At 53.0% G+C, this 16,635-nt stretch overlaps 2 protein-coding genes and 1 non-coding gene across 5 annotated transcripts in view; 1 reads left to right on the forward strand and 2 right to left on the reverse strand.

Annotated features, from left to right (window-relative positions):
- The window catches only part of TRAF7 (TNF receptor associated factor 7), a 36,145-nt gene extending 28,665 nt beyond the window's left edge, over positions 1-7,480 (reverse strand). For 2 of the 3 annotated variants that reach the window (XM_074919437.1, XM_074919435.1), the window contains exon 1: positions 7,361-7,480. The gene's annotated coding sequence lies outside the window, so the exon portion shown is untranslated. The remainder of the gene's footprint in view (positions 1-7,360) is intronic. The other variant, XM_074919436.1, reaches the window with a different exon arrangement.
- A 438-nt stretch (positions 7,481-7,918) lies between these two features.
- Positions 7,919-8,008, forward strand: LOC141966767 (small nucleolar RNA SNORD60). Its single transcript, XR_012634614.1, has one exon. It is a non-coding gene; the product is annotated as a small nucleolar RNA SNORD60 (small nucleolar RNA).
- A 975-nt stretch (positions 8,009-8,983) lies between these two features.
- Positions 8,984-16,635, reverse strand: part of RAB26 (RAB26, member RAS oncogene family) — a 31,606-nt gene continuing 23,954 nt past the window's right edge. Inside the window, exons 3-9 of the mRNA XM_074919055.1 lie at positions 16,495-16,536; positions 14,827-14,893; positions 14,599-14,651; positions 12,577-12,642; positions 12,356-12,412; positions 11,837-11,913; positions 8,984-11,538 (exon numbers count right to left, since the gene is read on the reverse strand). Of these exons, the coding sequence (XP_074775156.1) occupies positions 11,436-11,538; positions 11,837-11,913; positions 12,356-12,412; positions 12,577-12,642; positions 14,599-14,651; positions 14,827-14,893; positions 16,495-16,536 (465 nt within the window). The 3' untranslated portion in view covers positions 8,984-11,435. The remainder of the gene's footprint in view (positions 11,539-11,836; positions 11,914-12,355; positions 12,413-12,576; positions 12,643-14,598; positions 14,652-14,826; positions 14,894-16,494; positions 16,537-16,635) is intronic.

Genomic DNA, 16,635 nt, shown 5'->3' on the forward strand with positions numbered 1-16,635 from the left:
ATTCAGGAGCTCAAATGACCACTCAAGAGACAACCACGCTGGCTTTCTTGGTCAGCGTATCTGGTGCAAATAGCACTCATAAGTGCTTGTAAACCACATTAACTGGGCTTAACGAACATGGTGACAAGGACTACCAGCATCTAGTCTGACTTGTAAAACACGGGCTGTAAAATGTGCGTGAGCTGCAGCAGAACATGCAGACAGACACCTCAGGGCAGTCACCGGACAGGAGGTTGGAGCTCAGTGTCACTCCTCAAGTGAGAGGAGACTACACAAGGGTTCCCCCAAGAACCACTGCTGGATAAGCTTTTTCAAGGTCATAGGTGAAGATGTTGAATGAAGAGCCACCAGTGAAATTACCAAGTTTGCACATGACACGAAGCTCTTCTGGGCAGGCAAATACCATGTTGATGGTAAGGAACTCAAGAAGAACCTCACAAAAATGAGAGGACAAAAGGCTGCAGATGAGCTTTTATGGAGATAAATGTCAAGCAATGCATCTAGGGAAAAATAATGAAAGCAGGCGTATACAATGCTCAGCTCTGACTTGGCAGCAACAACTCAGGAAAGAGACGCTGGAGTCTCCGTGGTCCCCAAGCTGCAATTCGCAGCCCAGAGGACAACAGGAGACAAACAGGCCAAGGGAATGCAAGCAGCATCACAAAAGCAGCGGAGAACAACCACGAGGATGTCACCTGGGTGCTACGTAAAACCTCAGTGTACTTGTCTCCTGAGTGCTGTAACAGTTCTGGTCTTTGCTTCAGAAGAAAGCCAGTGTCGTTAGAGAAACTTCAGGGAATGACAAATAAAATGATCAGTGGGATGTTCCCTGAAACCAACTGCTCTGAGTGGTGGGAAAATGAAGAGAAAAGCAGTTGGGTTCATGTGCTCTCCGTGTTCGTAACTGCTGAAGACAGTTGGGTAGGAGTTGGGTAGAGCAACGCTCTGACCTGGCATTTCTTACACTCTTCATGTGACTGCTCTAAGGCCCAGCACATATACCGAGATGGGCAGTCAGTGCTGGAACATAAAACCTGATCAGAAGTTCAGCCTTCTTGACAGAGCAACTTCCACCTGGTGGGGCTTTGGCTCTGTGGAACCGAGTCTTTTTATTGTTTACAAGTTTTTGTATTGCTCTTCAATGTCACAGTAACTTTTCTGAGCTATTTGAACTGAGACCATAATTGTACTGAGCTGTCATCAATAAAAATAAAAGTGACATTTTTAATTGCTACTTTTACCAGCGTTTCAATTGACTGCAGAGCTGAGAGAGCACATTCAACAGCTGTTTGAACACTGTCATTCCTTTGTGCAAATGCAGTTCAGAAAGGGAAATAGTTTTCTATTAGGTGCTTTTCCTAAAGGGTAATGAGTCCTTGGGATAGAAAAACTTTTTGCAATACTTCATGTTAAAACCTGAAGCAGTAACTTTCAAATGTGCCTGTAACTGGATCAAAAGTGATTGCTCTGGTGGAACAAAGCATCTCATTTTTCCCCAAAATCTAAAATCAAGTTAAAAGTTAGAACAAAGGCCAATGTTCAATGCTGTTTCCATGACACAAAAGCTACACTTGAAGCTTCACTTCCATTTTAGGAGACCTGGAAGCATCCATCTACCACATCATTTTTCTTATGCATAAGGGCCGCAGACCAGGGTTCAGTAGCGGCCAACCTCTGCAACCGAGATCAGCTCATCTCGGCTCAGCACCTACCTGGTTGCTGCTGGGGTGGCCAGGCTGGCAGAAACAGGCATGTTCAGAGCTCTTCCACACACAGACCTTAATCAAAAGGTGCTTTAAAAGTTGGCCCTACCATTAGCGCTGCATGCTGTTCCTTTCACAGCTTCTGATCTTCCCCACATCCTCACTCAAAGAACAAATCATTCAGGGACCTTCACATTATTAAATTGTGGATTTGTTTAAGAAAAAAGAAAAAAAAAAAAAAAGCCCAACCAAGCCCTCAAACCAACAACCTCCTACCCCTCCAAGACAAAACCTCAGTCCCGCTGCTGTTTCTTGAGAGGGAACAGCCACCTTCTCTGTGCAAGGCAGACCATGATATATCACACACGCCTCAAAAGCTAATAGTCACCTGCACAAATCCCACCAGAACTGGTGCTAACTGGTGTTCCTCAGTCTTGCCTGACAGAGGGAAGAAGCAGGGTCCTACAGGCTGGCTGGGGCTCTGCTGCTGGTTTCCCTGCTGCAATGTGGCCTGCAGGAATGCGGTAGATAGATGGGCTTGCACCTCATTTAACAAACCTCTGAGACATGCTAGGTCAGCAGCAAAGCCAGGATTATGGACAGATTCAGCCTCTGTCCTGGCAGGACAGTACACGAGGAAGCAAAGCCTCTGTGTGGAAGCTTCAGTCCTGGTTGATCAGTTCAGCAGCAGCACAAGCTCATGCAGAAAACCCCCGTACAAACAGATCCCCAGCTCCCTTGCACACCTCTCACCTCCACCCCGCACAGCGCCCACATGAGCACTTCAAGGCTCTGACTGAGAGACTTGCCCGTTAAAACCAGAAACTAAGCCATCCTCTACCATCCGAGTCCCACCCTTGGCTGGTAATTACTGAACTTCAAAAGCCATCTCTCAGCTGGCCTGGGAAAGGAGTTAAACATCAATAAATGTATTAAGTTTTTAGCAGTCGCTGCACCCCATGTCCCCCAGGGAGCCAAAGGAACAATCACCTGCTGCACCCTCCTTGCCTGGAGCCACCCTGCTAGACCCAAGGCAATGAAAGTTTCCTCTCTACTTCTTCCCTCAGTTACTGTGCAGTCACGGAGGGCTTTTCAAACTGCTTTGCCTTATGGGTGGTTGCACTTCTCTGGAAAGGTTCAACCACTCCTACCACATTATGGGATTCTTCTAGATTAAAGTCCTAAGAAACCCGAGCCCGTAATCATTACTCAAAGTGCACAAAGTATCACTTCCACCCCCTGTTCCTCCCCTCCCCAACATCCCCCAAAGCTTTGAAACTTCGTGCCATGCTCTTGCTTGCCCTCTGGGTGCAATTAGACCACTTTAAAGATCAATGCTACAGCTCCTTCACACACACACAAAAAATTCCAGTAAATTTTAGTCACCTGCTCTTTTTTTTTGTACAGTTTCCTTGGACTTTGCCACCGAGAACAAGCAGGAGAGCACGATGTAAGAGAGCTACACCCACTGCTAGAGAATGTTAACCAGCGACTGAGAAAGGGAGAAAACCGTAGTGCTTTCTAGGTTGCACGTGAGCTGGGCAAAACACAATCAAACTAGTGATGTCCTGCCCTTTGATAAACAAGCACTACATCCTCGAGTCCAAAAGAGATGAGGGGGTGTGGACACGTCCACCGTGGCAAATCTACCAACAGCTTTCGGACAGAGGCACCATTCAGTGTCCCACCACCACCTAACGCCACGCTAGGAAAGCTGTATTTAAATTACTCCCCCAACATACCATTAGCAGCTGTGCTGTAGCCACGATGGCTTAGGATGCAAGGGAGAGGCAGCGAGAAAACGCCTCTTCTCACAAACTTGGCTTCTCTGCTCACAACTTTGCTTAAAGAATATCGAGGATTTCCCATTTCTGAAACCACCAGAAACAACCTCAACACTTGCTGGGTTGCTGCACAGTCATGCCTGACACGTCCTTGCAAGGGTCACTCGGAAGGATCACCAAATCAGCACAATACAGCTCCAGCTCGGCGGACAGGCGACAGGTACCCACGTCTAAACTGGTGTTGGATTTCAGGTACCTCCCGCTTCTTCACTAAGATCCAGACACAGGGATGAAAATAGTTCCTCCCTCACTACTGTCCATGACCGCTACAGCACAGCAGCCTCCCGGGGAACACTGCGACACAGCCCTGACACCCAGCACCCAGGGCAAACACTGTACCCTGGAGGAAACTCACCACCGGCCATCCAAGCTGGCATGGAGCGGAGAACCATGACCAAGTTCCTAAGCTTTGGGCAGACTTTTCCTCGGTCAAAACGCCTCTTCTGCTATCTGTGTGCGTGTATGTGTGTATCGCTCTTAAGTGATGTAAACAGAAAGGCATGCAGAGCAGTGGGCGATATGTAAATTCAGCTGGAAAATCCCACAGCTCAGCCAATCTCTGCTGTGCTGCTGCCTTGCAGCTTTGCCCTGGCTGCTCTGAGAGTGAAAAGGTTTAGTCTAGTCCAGAAAAAACAACCACCCTCTTAGCACACACGGATTTATTCCTCTGATTGGAGAAATCTCCAGGGACAGGACAGTCCATCGCTCACTTTAAAGAGAGTTTGAGTTTCTCACCCTCTCTAGCTAGTTCCAAACTATTCATAATACTGAAGATCAAGCAGCCTAACAAATAGCAACACAGTCTTTGCTTGTAGAGACAATCCAGGGAAATCCAGTTAACTAAAAATTGCCACAGAAAGGCAGAGCTGGTGAGCAGGGCTCACCTGAAAGACATGCACTGATGGTGGGGGGACTTCTACTGCTGGGACACCCACCCCACGCAGGAGAACAAGGCGCTCCCACAGCTCTGAGGCTCTCCAAGGAGCAGGTGCTGCAGGGAGGGCTCTCACCCGGCGCCCGATACACCTGCAGTTTTCACACATCATTAAAAACAGCAAGGTAACTCTGCTGAAGCTCTGAACTCAGGCTGCACTAAGGGCAGAGAGGGAGCAGTCTGTAAGGGGGTACATTGGGGTTCCGCTGCCCTGGACTCCTGGGGGAGATGCTGAGCTTGAAGGAAGGGTGACATGTACACCTGTGAGCAACTACCAGCCTCCACATCTCCCAACCCAGGGGCAAGGGAATGTGCCAGTGCGTGCCTCCTCATGCCCAAGAGTACAGCCAGGGAAGGGAAGATGAGGAGAAAAATTCTGACAGACTGAACTTGTCCATGCAATCTGAGTATTCAGTGAAACCAGAATGGATTTTCTCTCAAATGCCTTTCTCCTGGCACAGCTGGGCTTGGCTGAGACAACCTGAGAAGCAGGTATGATCATGCTTCCAAAAACACCACAGTCATGGCTAGTGGGGGCTTGGGAGGTCCCGTGGAACAGGCAAATGCTCAGCCTGTGAAGTGACTAACTGCTGAACGCTCAGCACTGCTCAACTGCTCAGGACCGACTCTGGCTGATGTACAGCTCTCGGCAGGGCAGAGCAGGCACCAGCACCGTCACACGGGGCTCGGCAACTTCCTGGAGCCCACGAGCCTCCCTGCAGCTCCAGCACCGGGTTATGTTTGTGGAGCCCCAAGAAGGGAATGGTTGACTGCAGGAGGGTTTCAACCATGGGACATAAATTTACCTGTGGTGCTTCACAAGTGGCTTAAGGTCACTTAAGGCTGTGCTGTCACAGGAACGGGCAGTTGTGGGCCCAGCCCCACCACTCCCACACTGAGGAGTGGCTGGTATCACCATGCAATCCCTCGGGGCAGGGAATGAAACTGCCTGAAAACTATGGATTTGTTTGGGGCTTTTTTTCCCCTTGGGTTCAAGCAACATCATGAAAATTCATGTTTGGGTGTTATCAGTGAAGGTACCTGCATTCCCTGACTGAATGTTCTAGTCACTCCAGTTCAGCTTAGGTCTCTCACTGCTACTTGGTAAAATTTAACCTCCCTCATGGTGAAATGTCCCTTTCTGCAGGGCAGTTTCACCTGCAAGCGACTTGCTGCAGCACTCTGCAGCAAACCAAACCATAAAGCTGGAGCGTTCTGGCTAGATTTACCCTGTCCCTCCTCAGTGCCCAGGGTGGGGGACCCCATGACTTGGAGGGGGACCCAGCAGACTGCAGACAGTTCCCTGCTCTTACAATGTCCTGCATGATGCTTAGGAAATCCAGAAACTCTTTCACTTCCTATGCCCCAGGTGTGCAATGAAGACAGCACCAGCTGTTCCCTTGCCCCTTGTTGACGGTGACAGCCAGCTCTCATGGTCAGTAAATGTCTGTACAGCACTTCACACCATGCAGCCCCAGTTTTTGGTGGTGCACTAGGTTATCTTCACCAGAACACACTTTCTGTGAACCACCTCCCCTCCTTGCAGAGCTCCCAGGGAGTCATGTAAAGGCTGTTGTGGAAGTGGTTGACCTTCTCATGCCACTTTCACTCAGCAAGGGCTTTCTGGAACCATCCCTCACTCACACAGCCCGCTCCCTGAAAACCTAACAATGTCGTTGTGTCCATAAGCAACACTCACTGACAAACACTCGAAGCCAAAACGCAACAGCTGCTTTAGAGGAGCACTAAGTGCTTAGGACAGACTGAAAAGAATACATCACTGGGGTGAAAATGCACAAGGAGGCAAAATTAAAGTTCTGGGACTGAAACAAAGTGTTTGGCAACATTGTCAAAGTTGAAAAATAACTGCTAGGCCAGAGTTCTCCACAACACAGCTACCCCCGGGGGGTACAATAGCCTGGACCTGACTTGCTACATATATATCAAACCCTGATAACTTATGTACCAGCTTTCCTCTCACACTCATTGGCCCCCAGCAGAGCCCATCTGAGCTGTTGTCTTTCATACCAACAGAGCTCAAAAGCAAGCTGAACTGAAAGAACGTCCTCGCCTCTGGCTTTCACGTAACACAACAGGATCATTGGGTCACAGTCACGGATCAAACAGGAGAAGAGTGTTTGACAGCAAGTCTGTCAGAGAGCAGCAGCTGTGAGCTGGCAGTAGAATAAGGCAGAACTAAACAGCACGTTTGAAATGAGAAGACGATCGCGCATTGCCTGCTGAGATGTGCAGTTGTCTTGGGGCAGTTACGGAGATCTACTACCAAATATCCTGAATTACGTAAATTGTGAAACCAACGCACAGGGAAATGAGGTTACTGGGAGATCAAGAGAGAACCAGCAGCAACACGTGCCCTAAGTCAGACAAGTAATGGAGCAGAAAAAGACAAAATTAAGCACACCCCGCTAGAAACAACCAAGGGAAAGCAGCCGGGGCAAAGAAAGCAGGACAGAGACAGGATTCACCGAGGACCGAACACCACCAACGGAGATACACGAACTCCTCTGCACACATGAAAAATCACGCCGGGCCTTGCACAGAGTTTAAAAACCACCACACAAACCGCCCGAGAGAGGGGAACGAGGCGGCAGAAGCCACCGCAGCGCTGCCAAGCGCTCGGCTGCCCCCGGAGCTGTTCCGAGCAGCCCTGCAGCTGCCGCAGACACCTCCCCAGAACGGGACCCCCTCACCCGGGCCACCCCACAGCCCCTCCGCGGGCTGTCCGGCGCCCCCGGCCCTCACCCTCCCACCCAGCGCCCAGCGCGGCCCTTCCCCTCACAGAGCCCCCTCAGCGCCGGGCGCGGCCGGCTCCCCTCAGCCGCGGGGCTCCCCTCGGCCCGGCCCAGACCCGCTCGTACCTGGCAGCAGCGGCGGCGGCCGGAGCGCCGGTGCCCGGCCCCGGCACATCGCGACCCCGGGCCTGCTCCCCCCTGGTCTAGCGGCCCCGCTGCCGCCCGGGCCAGAAGCCCCGCTCCCGGCGTTCCCCGGGACTTGTAGTCCGGCGCGTCGCCTCGCGCCCGCTCCCCGCCCGGGCCTACGTGACGTTAGGACTACAACTCCCAGCGTGCCCCGCGGCTGAGCGCTGACTGGCTCTTTCCCAGTCACTCTATGTTACAACCACTGTTGCTACTGGCTCGGCGAGGCCTATTCCAGGAGCCAATCAGACGGCGGCAGACCACCGCCTCGGGCCACGCTGCGCCGCGCCGCGCCATTGGAGCGAGGAAGGGAGGCGACCAATGAGCTCAGGGGGAGGCGGGAGAGCGATCACGTTAACGGCTCGCGGTTGGCCGTCTCCTCACGCAGCCTGACCAATAGCGACGTGGGGGAGTTTATAAAGGCTGCAGCAGGGCACGCGGCCGGCCTTTCCCGCCCAGAGGTGAGGGGGAGCGGGCGCGGCGGGGCGGGCGCGGGCGGCGGGCCGGTGATGATCTGATCTGCCTTTCTGACACCTCGTCTGAGGGCGGCGGGCGGCCGCGGCCCCTGCTGACGATCCCCGGCTGAGGCCCGAGGGAGCCGCGGCGGGGCCGGGCGGGGCGGGGCGGCCCGTTCTCACCGCGCTGCCTTCTCTCCTCAGGGCTCGGCGGAAACCGGATCGCAGCGGCGAGAACAAGATGGAGGCGGCCTCGAGGGGGTGGTGAGGCGGGATGAACGGCGATGTGGGAGGCTTTCCCAGGGCCTGCGTGGGGCGGCTCGGGTACCGGCAGCTCTGCCTGCAGGCGGGGCGGGCAACTCCCGGGGTTTCGGGGAGGTAAAATGCGGCATCGCTTGTTTCTGGCGTACCCTGCGTTCCTGTAAGGTACTGCTGGGATCTGCAGCTGCAGGGGAAGCACAAGTGGGTCGCGGGTGGCTGAAACTGGGGCTGGAGCAGCTGCTGTTAAAGGGTTGTGTAGGCTGCAGGCTCCGGAGCCGAGCAAGCCGTGCAGCTCCGAGTACGGCTAAGAAAAGCACTCTTAGGGTTGCTGTATCAAACGGGGGGGCTGCTGTTTCTCACGTTGTACAACCTGGAAGTCAGTTTTTAAAACAAGCAGCAGAACTGCCCGAAGTTGAAGAAATCAAAAGTCATCGACTTTACCACATGGGGTAGCTTAAGGTAAACACAGGGGATCTCCGCTTTGGTTTCTGTATTGGGTCAATTTTCTGCCTTACAGATCTAATAAAGTTTTCAAAAGACTTTCTTTGCTTCTGTTTTTCACCAGTCCCACGGGTAGCACATAAAACCACAGACCAACTTCAAACTTTGCATTTGGGCACCCAGCAGACCATTTCTACTATTACTATTTGCTTTAAGGGAACCAGAGTGTCTTAAAATGTGCTGTGGCTTGGCTTAGCCCAGCACCCTTTTAGTTTTTTCTGGGGGCACTGGAGCACCCAGAGCTGGTAATGGAAGGGTGTAGATGGGTTCAAGAATGGGCTGAACTGTGAATAATTAAACAGTACAGGTGTGTATGTTAGATGATCAAAAAAGCCATTGTAGCCACAAAGATTATTAAAAAATTTTTATTAACAGGAATGAAACAAAAGCTGTAAACAAGAGCCAGCAAAAACGAGAAGTCGCATGTAATGCCGAGTCCTCTGAACAATTAATTCTTTATCGCTTGGTGGCAGTAAAGGCCCATGTAAGAAGATGCCAAATAACAGTCTGAGGAGGAGCTTTAGGGCGAGGTCAGAGCGTGGGCTTTGGGAGACCACTCTAGAGGGAACTTGAGACTGGGGGTTGAGTCTGGCTTAAAGTTCAGGTTTAATACCAGAAATGCAGTTGTGATGTCTCTGCTGTAGTAGAGTTGGCTCCCAACAGGCATATCGAAAGTACTCCAAAGGGTAGCATTTACATCTTCCTTATTTAAATTCGTTTTTAAATTGGTTTTGGTCCCAGACTGAAGAAGAGGTGGCAGCTGTTTCTTCAAGACAGATGCAAGGCTGTCCCGCCCTGCCAGGGAGAGAAGGCATCAACTTGATGGGAGTGTTAAGAATATTGCTGCTTATTTTTACCTATTTTTGTGACTCCCTGTAGCTTCTGGGGCAGCATGTCCGTGCAGTGACTGGTGCCTCAGGATGGGGGCTGCTGCTGCACCGCTAAGATCAGGCTTAGAGAAAATAGATCCAGTCAGACCTGGGCCCAGGGCAGGTCCTGGAGCTGCTCGACTGTTGTCCCGTGGCTCTGCCAGGCTGGCCCTCCCCTGCACACCTGCGATACCAAAATACTGGTACTTATCAAGCTCAGGGACTGCACAAAATCCCACTCTTTTCTTTTTTAGTTCACCTCAGCCAGCAAGTGTGTGCTACGCAGCCCAGAAGGAGAAGGGAGGTGGCTCTAAGATAAGCCACCTCGTGTAGGAGACAAGGCAGCAGCCGTGGGAGCACAGCGAAGCTCACCAAAGCAGCGGGAAACAGTGAGTTTACAGATTCTTCTGTGCTTCTCGACAGTGCCCAAGCAACTTTCAGAGCCTTCCCTGTGTGCTGCTGCTACTCGCAAACATTTTAAAAGTGTGCTTGTAGCAGGTGTTGCCATCTCTTAGAGCGGGTGAAGGTGAAGAGAGTTGTTGCAATTATTTCAGAGAAAGTCTCAGATATGAGGATCCTTTTTCATTCAGTTACGGCGCAATAACAGGTGAGCTGCTTATTTTCCTGTAGCTCTGAGGAGTCCCTGCCTGCCTGAATCCCAGTGGTAGCTGCAGGGGAGTCTTTTGTGGAGGGCTGGAGCTAACAACCCCAGCAAAACACGGGGTAGGATCATCTGAACTGACTGCTGAGAGAGCCGGGGAGCAAAGGATGAGTTATTTTATTTTAAATGGTCAATTTAGGGCAGTGTGGGGAGGTTGAGTGTAGCAAGTACCTGGAATTTTCAAATTAGAAAACTGCCAAAGGCCAAACACTTGATCCAGATTCGAATTTGTACTTAGAAGTGCAGCTTTTAAAAAAAAAAAAAAAAGAAAAAAGCCAAATGCCTGACACAGACCAAAGGGGTGAGGAGTCCATTGAACAGAGCTGGCAGGAGAGTCTGAAACCTGTAAAATCAATGCCTACAGCGTTCCCCCCAGCTTTCTTCAGTTAAAAGAGCTGTCCCAAGAGAACTTTGAAGATATCAAAGCACTGTTGCAGTCTTAAAACGCTATCATCACACCTACACGAAGGTATTTAGAATAAGCTGCAATACATTAGATTTCTTCTGAATTAAAGTACCAGAAACGGCAGAAGTAAGAGAACCAAAGCCTTTACCAAACAGAAGAACATTCAGGAGATCTCTGTACAACAGAAGGTTAGCAGGAGCTTACTCAGACCGACAGCTAAGCTCTTGTCTTCTGTGGGGAAGAGGAGAAACCCTCATCGGGGAGGTGTGTCACACCACATGAAAGATGGACAGACAGAAGTAAGCAACTACAAAACTGGTTGCCTCGAAAACAAGTCTTCCCTGTGTGCCCCAGGCTCTGAACAGCTGAATTCCAGGTACGTGGGGAAAGAAAAGGGAATTTGGGGCTTTTTCCTACCCAGATATTTGGTGGGGAGAAGCATTCATTGCCCTTAATCACACTGTAATTCTTACTAACGTTAAAGAAACCTCATAATTCTCCTGGCTGCTGCTGAATGGTGGAAACAGCCCTGGGGGGCACAACAGGAGACACCAGCCCCTCCCCTCCTGAGCCCCCCATCAAGGGGACGAGTGGCTGTGAGCTGACTGGCCAGGGAAGCCGGAGGGCTCGTGATGCGGATGGATGCGGTGGGCGCTCGGGGAGCAGCGCCTGGCAAGTGGCTGCAGCACGGCCAGCGCCCGCCGCAGCCTGGAGAGCTTTTTCTGCTGCTGCTTCTTCCATTCCCCACGTCTGGGCTCACCTTTTAGGCAGATACAGACACGACAGACAGACATGCACACGTCCACGAGGAGAGAGCGCGGCGCACAAACACTTGGCATGAGTCTGTACAAATGCACCGAGCGCATTAGGACCTGCAGCAGCCCGAGCCTCTCACTTCCTTCTTCACGTAGTCATGGAGTTTAAATTTGGGCTCGTTGGGCAGCTTCATGGACCTGTGCTTCAGTTCTCTGCAGGAAGGGGAAAAACATGTTACTTTTCTGCCTACTGAATTCTCTCCCTACGCTGCCTTTTTTCTAGCTGCCTGGCCCAGCTCAGTTGAACTCAACCTAGCCTAGATAGTTTGCTAAAACTCCTCCTGATGAGACATTTCGTATCTCATGCAAGACGGCAAGTACTTGCCAGCACAAAGCTGAAGGTGGGAGCCCGGGGAGCGAAAAGCTGGGTGCTGGTGCCAAGCCTTTCTCTCAGCCTGCTGGCCCCGCTGCGGGAGAGGTGCCCAGCACGGCCACCACACCACTCACTTACTTTGCGATGGCTGTGAAGGCTAATTCAACGTTGAGGCCGCTTTTTGCGCTGGTCTCCATGAAGGGCACTCCGTACTCCTGTGGGACAAGACACACCGGCCTCAGAAACGTCCCCCAGTGTGGTCCCAGAGCCCCCCAGCTCGCGCCGAGCCCTGGCCGACATCGGTGCCTGCCGTGGGAGCTCGGACTGTGCCCTGGGAGAGGAGCTCTGCCGCGGTGGGCAGGAAGAGCTGAGCCCTCGTTCACAGCTCAGGTGTTTCTTACACAGCTTCAGAAATTATTTTTGAGGACAATGAAATGGAAAACATTAATGGAAGCTTAGAGGAAGAAGAGCAGAGGAAGAGGAAAGCAAGACATGGGAAGAAAAGCAAAGTGCTTCCAAATGTATTTTGGGTCAGACTGGGCTCCAGTTAACCATTTCACCAGGGTACATCATGGAGTACACATTGGCACACTCGCACATCCCCGGTCAGGTCGTGTAACACTGGCTGCCGCCGCAGCAGGCAGACACCTCACCTACCTTGGCTAATTTTTCTCCATCTTCCCTTTTCACCACTCTGTCCTGGGCTGAATCCACCTGCCGACAGGAATGGCCAAGAGCAATTTGGGATGATTTGCAAGGTCACCAGCAGGCAACCCTCATGTCCCCTCATGCCCTCCCAAGCTCCCCTGCCCATGGCTCCGTTGTGGGACTGTCGGGAGGAAGAGGAGGCTCTGATGAAGCCATGGGGCCGGGCTCACCTTATTTCCCAGTAACATGAGGACCACGTCTTGCTGTGCGTATTCGTGAATCTCTGTCAGCCAAGCCTGGAGGGAGGGAGGCAGAGAAAGGTGTTAGCACGGCCCTGGGAGAGGATGAGGAGGAGGACAAGGAGGAGGATGGGGTGCTGCCCCAGTCCTGGGCACCCTCTGGGGTTCGCTGCTGTCCCCAGGCAATGCTGGGGGCGATACGTGGACACAGGGAGGGGGTGGCTGGGGGTTAGATGGAAAACAAAAACCCCGGGGGACCATGCTTTGGCTGCTGACAATTTTCAAGGCTAACAGCAGCCTTTCAGCCCTGCTGACTGCTTCGTCTGACCACGGGTGCTTGTAGGACTTTCACCCAAATTCCCCCTCGGTTGGGACATTAAGACTAAACCTCTTTTTACAGGATAAGGCGGAGGGTTTGCTCCGGGATGAGGCCCCCACCCATGTCCTGCCCCCGTGCCAAGCACGCTTATCCCAGCAGGCAGCTGAACCTGCCTCCCCAAACCATGGGCTGACTTCCCTGCCCTCTCATCCAACCTAATCTCATCAAATTTGCCCTAATTCCCTGTAATCCCTGACCCTGCTGCCTGTGCCTCAGCTCTGAGCACCAGCTCTGGGCTCACGGCAAAGTGCTGACCAACAGGGCTGTGTTACCCAGCAGGGTGAAACCTCCAAGTGTTTTTTCTGTCTTGCTGCAGGATCACAACCTTAGCACAGACCCGCAGCCCGGAGAGCGACCAACACTCACTCTCTGTTAGGCCCAGCAGCTCCTCGAGCCATCCAGCTCCCCAGGCTGGAAAATGCCACTGCTGGGGCTGGTCCCAGCTTGCAGGAAACATTCCTGGTGCCATGGGAGCAGGGTGGCAGGACATGCCCCATCCCCTGCCACGGGATGGATATGAGGAAGTATTTATTTCCAGAAGGGGTTGTTGGGTGTTGGAATGGGCTGCCCAGGGCAGGGGGGGAGTCCCCATCCCTGGAGGGGTTGAAGAGTCGGGCTGAGCCAGTGCTGAGGGATCTGGTGGAGTTGGGAACGGTCAGGGTGAGGTTCATGGTTGGACTGGAGGAGCTTTAAGATCTTTTCCAGCTGAGATGATTCTGGGGCTGTGGGGCTGCCAACAGAAGGATGCTCCGGAGCAGGGACAGCTCCAGCCAGCAAGGCCCAGGGGGATCAGGGGGGTGCAGGACTCCCCAGGGGCTCCCCATCCTGCGGTGTTAATGCCACATGGACCCCTTGTGCTATTGAACAGGGTGTTTTTGCAGACACCGCAGACACACACCGTGTACTCTGTGTCTGGGACATGAGCAATTAACATCCTATTCATTCAAGCCTAATTGCTCCCCAGGCTCCCAGCGGAGCTGGCGCTGGCATAGGTGGCCCCCAGTACTCGCGCGAGGCAAGTGAGGGGATGCCAAGGCCATGTGCTCGTGGGCAGCATTTGCTCTCCCCCACCTCCACCAGATCCTGCTCCCCAACACCCCTGAAGCACCTGTGTGAGGGCTCAGCGTCAGCCGGAGGGGCCTGGTCTGCAGGGAGGGGGCACAGGGACCCCCACAAAGGCCGGCAGGAAGGGCAGGGCTGCTGGGCGTGAGGAGCATGCAGCAGGATGCGACCCTCTGCCCTGGCCAGGGTTGGTCCCGTCGGGCCCTTGAAGGCTCAGAGGAGGATAAGGAAGCACCTCGCTCAGTAAATCTGCCTGAGCACGTTTACCAGAGTGAATTCTCCAGCCAGTGCTGTAATTACACACAATGTTAATTGGCTGGTGAAGTGACGCCATTACCCCTTTTATTTGCTATGAAGGGGAAAACCTCCGCCTGTCCTGTGGTGCCTTCGCAGGTGGACCCGCCATTGGGTGCTCGCCATCACCCGCAGCCCTTCTGGAAACAATCCTGGTTCCAACCTCCAACACAACATCCCCCGCAGCACCTACCCGCTCCCCGGGGCTGACCTGCACTCACCACCCAGCCCGTGGCACCCCGGGGTGGGCAGGAGGGGCCCGGGGGTGCCACCATTACCTGGATGTTGTCGAAGGATGCTTTGTTGGTGACATCGTAGAGCAGGAGCAGGGCTGCAGAGAGAGGGACGGCACGTTAGTGCCGGGCAGGAGCGCAGCCAAGTGGAGGCTCGGCAGCTGCTTCCAACGGGGATACGGCTCCCGGTGATGCCCGACTCACCCAGGCTGGCGCTGGGGCTCGGGAGGGGGCTGCCCCCCGACCCCGGGAAGCAGAGGTGGCCGTGCTTACCGTGGGCATCCCGGTAGTAGGCGTGGGTGACGCTGCGGAAGCGCTCCTGCCCGGCCGTGTCCCAAATCTGGAAGGCAGACGGGAGCAGAGGGGTCAGCCACGGGCTGAGGGACCCCACTGGAAGGAACTGAAGGAATTAACGCCTCAAACATTCATTGACAGAAAACCTCAAGGTCGATTTGTGGCCTTATGTCACCCAAGGAGGCTCGGAGGGTATTGAAAGGTGCACACACCCCCCCACCCCCCTTGTGATTGTATTGACAAACTCCTGAGATAAACCTCAGAGTGGGGAAACGTGGGCTGAGTGAAACTGGATGTTCAGGTGAAAGGCCTGATAAGAGGTGAGCATCCTGCCCCTGAAACTGGATGATTGTTCAAGAAGCAGGAAAGGCAGCAAAAATTTGTGGGAACTGAGGGAAAAATAAAGGTGGAAGCAGTGAGCACGACCACCGACTCAATGGTGCACCCCATTCCCCCTCAGTGCGTGTGCAGAACCCCTGCTCCTCCTTTTTCCTCGTCTCTCATGGAAATGAGTTCATGGAATACCTGCCTTTCCTCATCTAGTATGAAAATCAGCTAATAAAATGAACTTAAAAGGCAATAGGAAACTTCGCTGGGTGTGCACCCACCACCCAAGATCACTGGACCTGCAACAATGCTGGAGCCAGGGGTGATGATCCAGATTCTTTGACTTTCTTTCTCTTTCCTTTCTCTTTTCTTTCCTTTCTTTATTTTCTTACAGATTTACAATAGACCACATTGTTCATTATCCTTTTTCAAGTTTAAGCTGTTTCTACTGCAAATAAAACATTTTACCTGGTTGGTTGGTGTCGTTTCACCTTAATTGAACCCAAGGGGATCACAGAACTTTTACAACTCTCTGGGCTCCCAGTGCGGGTCGTGACACCCACCCAGAACCAAAACCAGCACCAAACCAGCCAGCACAGTGTGACCCCCAGGAACCTCCTTCAGCCTTTTGCTTCTAGGGACAGCAATAGGAAAAATGACAGGGGTGATAATATTGAAGCGGCGCCTCCCCGCTCCTCAGCGCGCGGAGACGATGGTGCACGGCAAAGGGCTCCCGACGTGCCCCTTAATCGGAAAAATCCATCCAGCAGATGGATGCATGGGGACCTGCTAATTTAATTTATCAGTTTTTAATGCCACGATTCGTTTCTGCTGTCAGGGGAAGATCAGTGCTAATGTCGTTACTGAGCTCCTGGCAGAGGGGTCAGGGGGGCCAGAGCGGCTCTGGGTGCAGGGGAACACGAGAGCTGTGTGTCCCGCAGGCTGGATGTGGCTGAGCCTGGGGACATGGATCCCTTCGGAGGATCTCAGTCCCTCTCACCCTCCTCCAGCCCTTCCAAAGCAGGAGCTGCCTGGAAGCACCGGGCAAACCCGATGGGTGCGGCTCCGGCTGCTGTCACCAAGCGGTAAGGAGGTTGGTGGGCTGGGACGGGGAGGTCACCGTGGCCAGGACAGCCCCCAGCCTCGGGGACAGAGCACCCAAAAGCGCTCCTAAGGCTGTCCCGGGGCGGGAGACGTGATGGCAAAGGATGGAGATGGGGGACTCAATTCTGGGGTGCTCCTCTGCTGAGGGGCTTTACCCAACCCCAAACACCCACAGTGGGAGGTGAGGGAGCTGCTACTGGGGCCACGGGGACATACCTGCAGCTTCACCTTCACCCCATCCACCGTCAGCACCTTATTCTGAAAGAGAAGAGAAGAGAAGAGAAGAGAAGAGAAGAGAAGAGAAGAGAAGAGAAGAGAAGAGAAGAGAAGAGAAGAGAAGAGAAGAGAAAAGGCAGT

The sequence above is a fragment of the Athene noctua genome, chromosome 15 (genome assembly GCF_965140245.1).
Source record: "Athene noctua chromosome 15, bAthNoc1.hap1.1, whole genome shotgun sequence".
Taxonomy (NCBI): domain Eukaryota; kingdom Metazoa; phylum Chordata; class Aves; order Strigiformes; family Strigidae; genus Athene; species Athene noctua.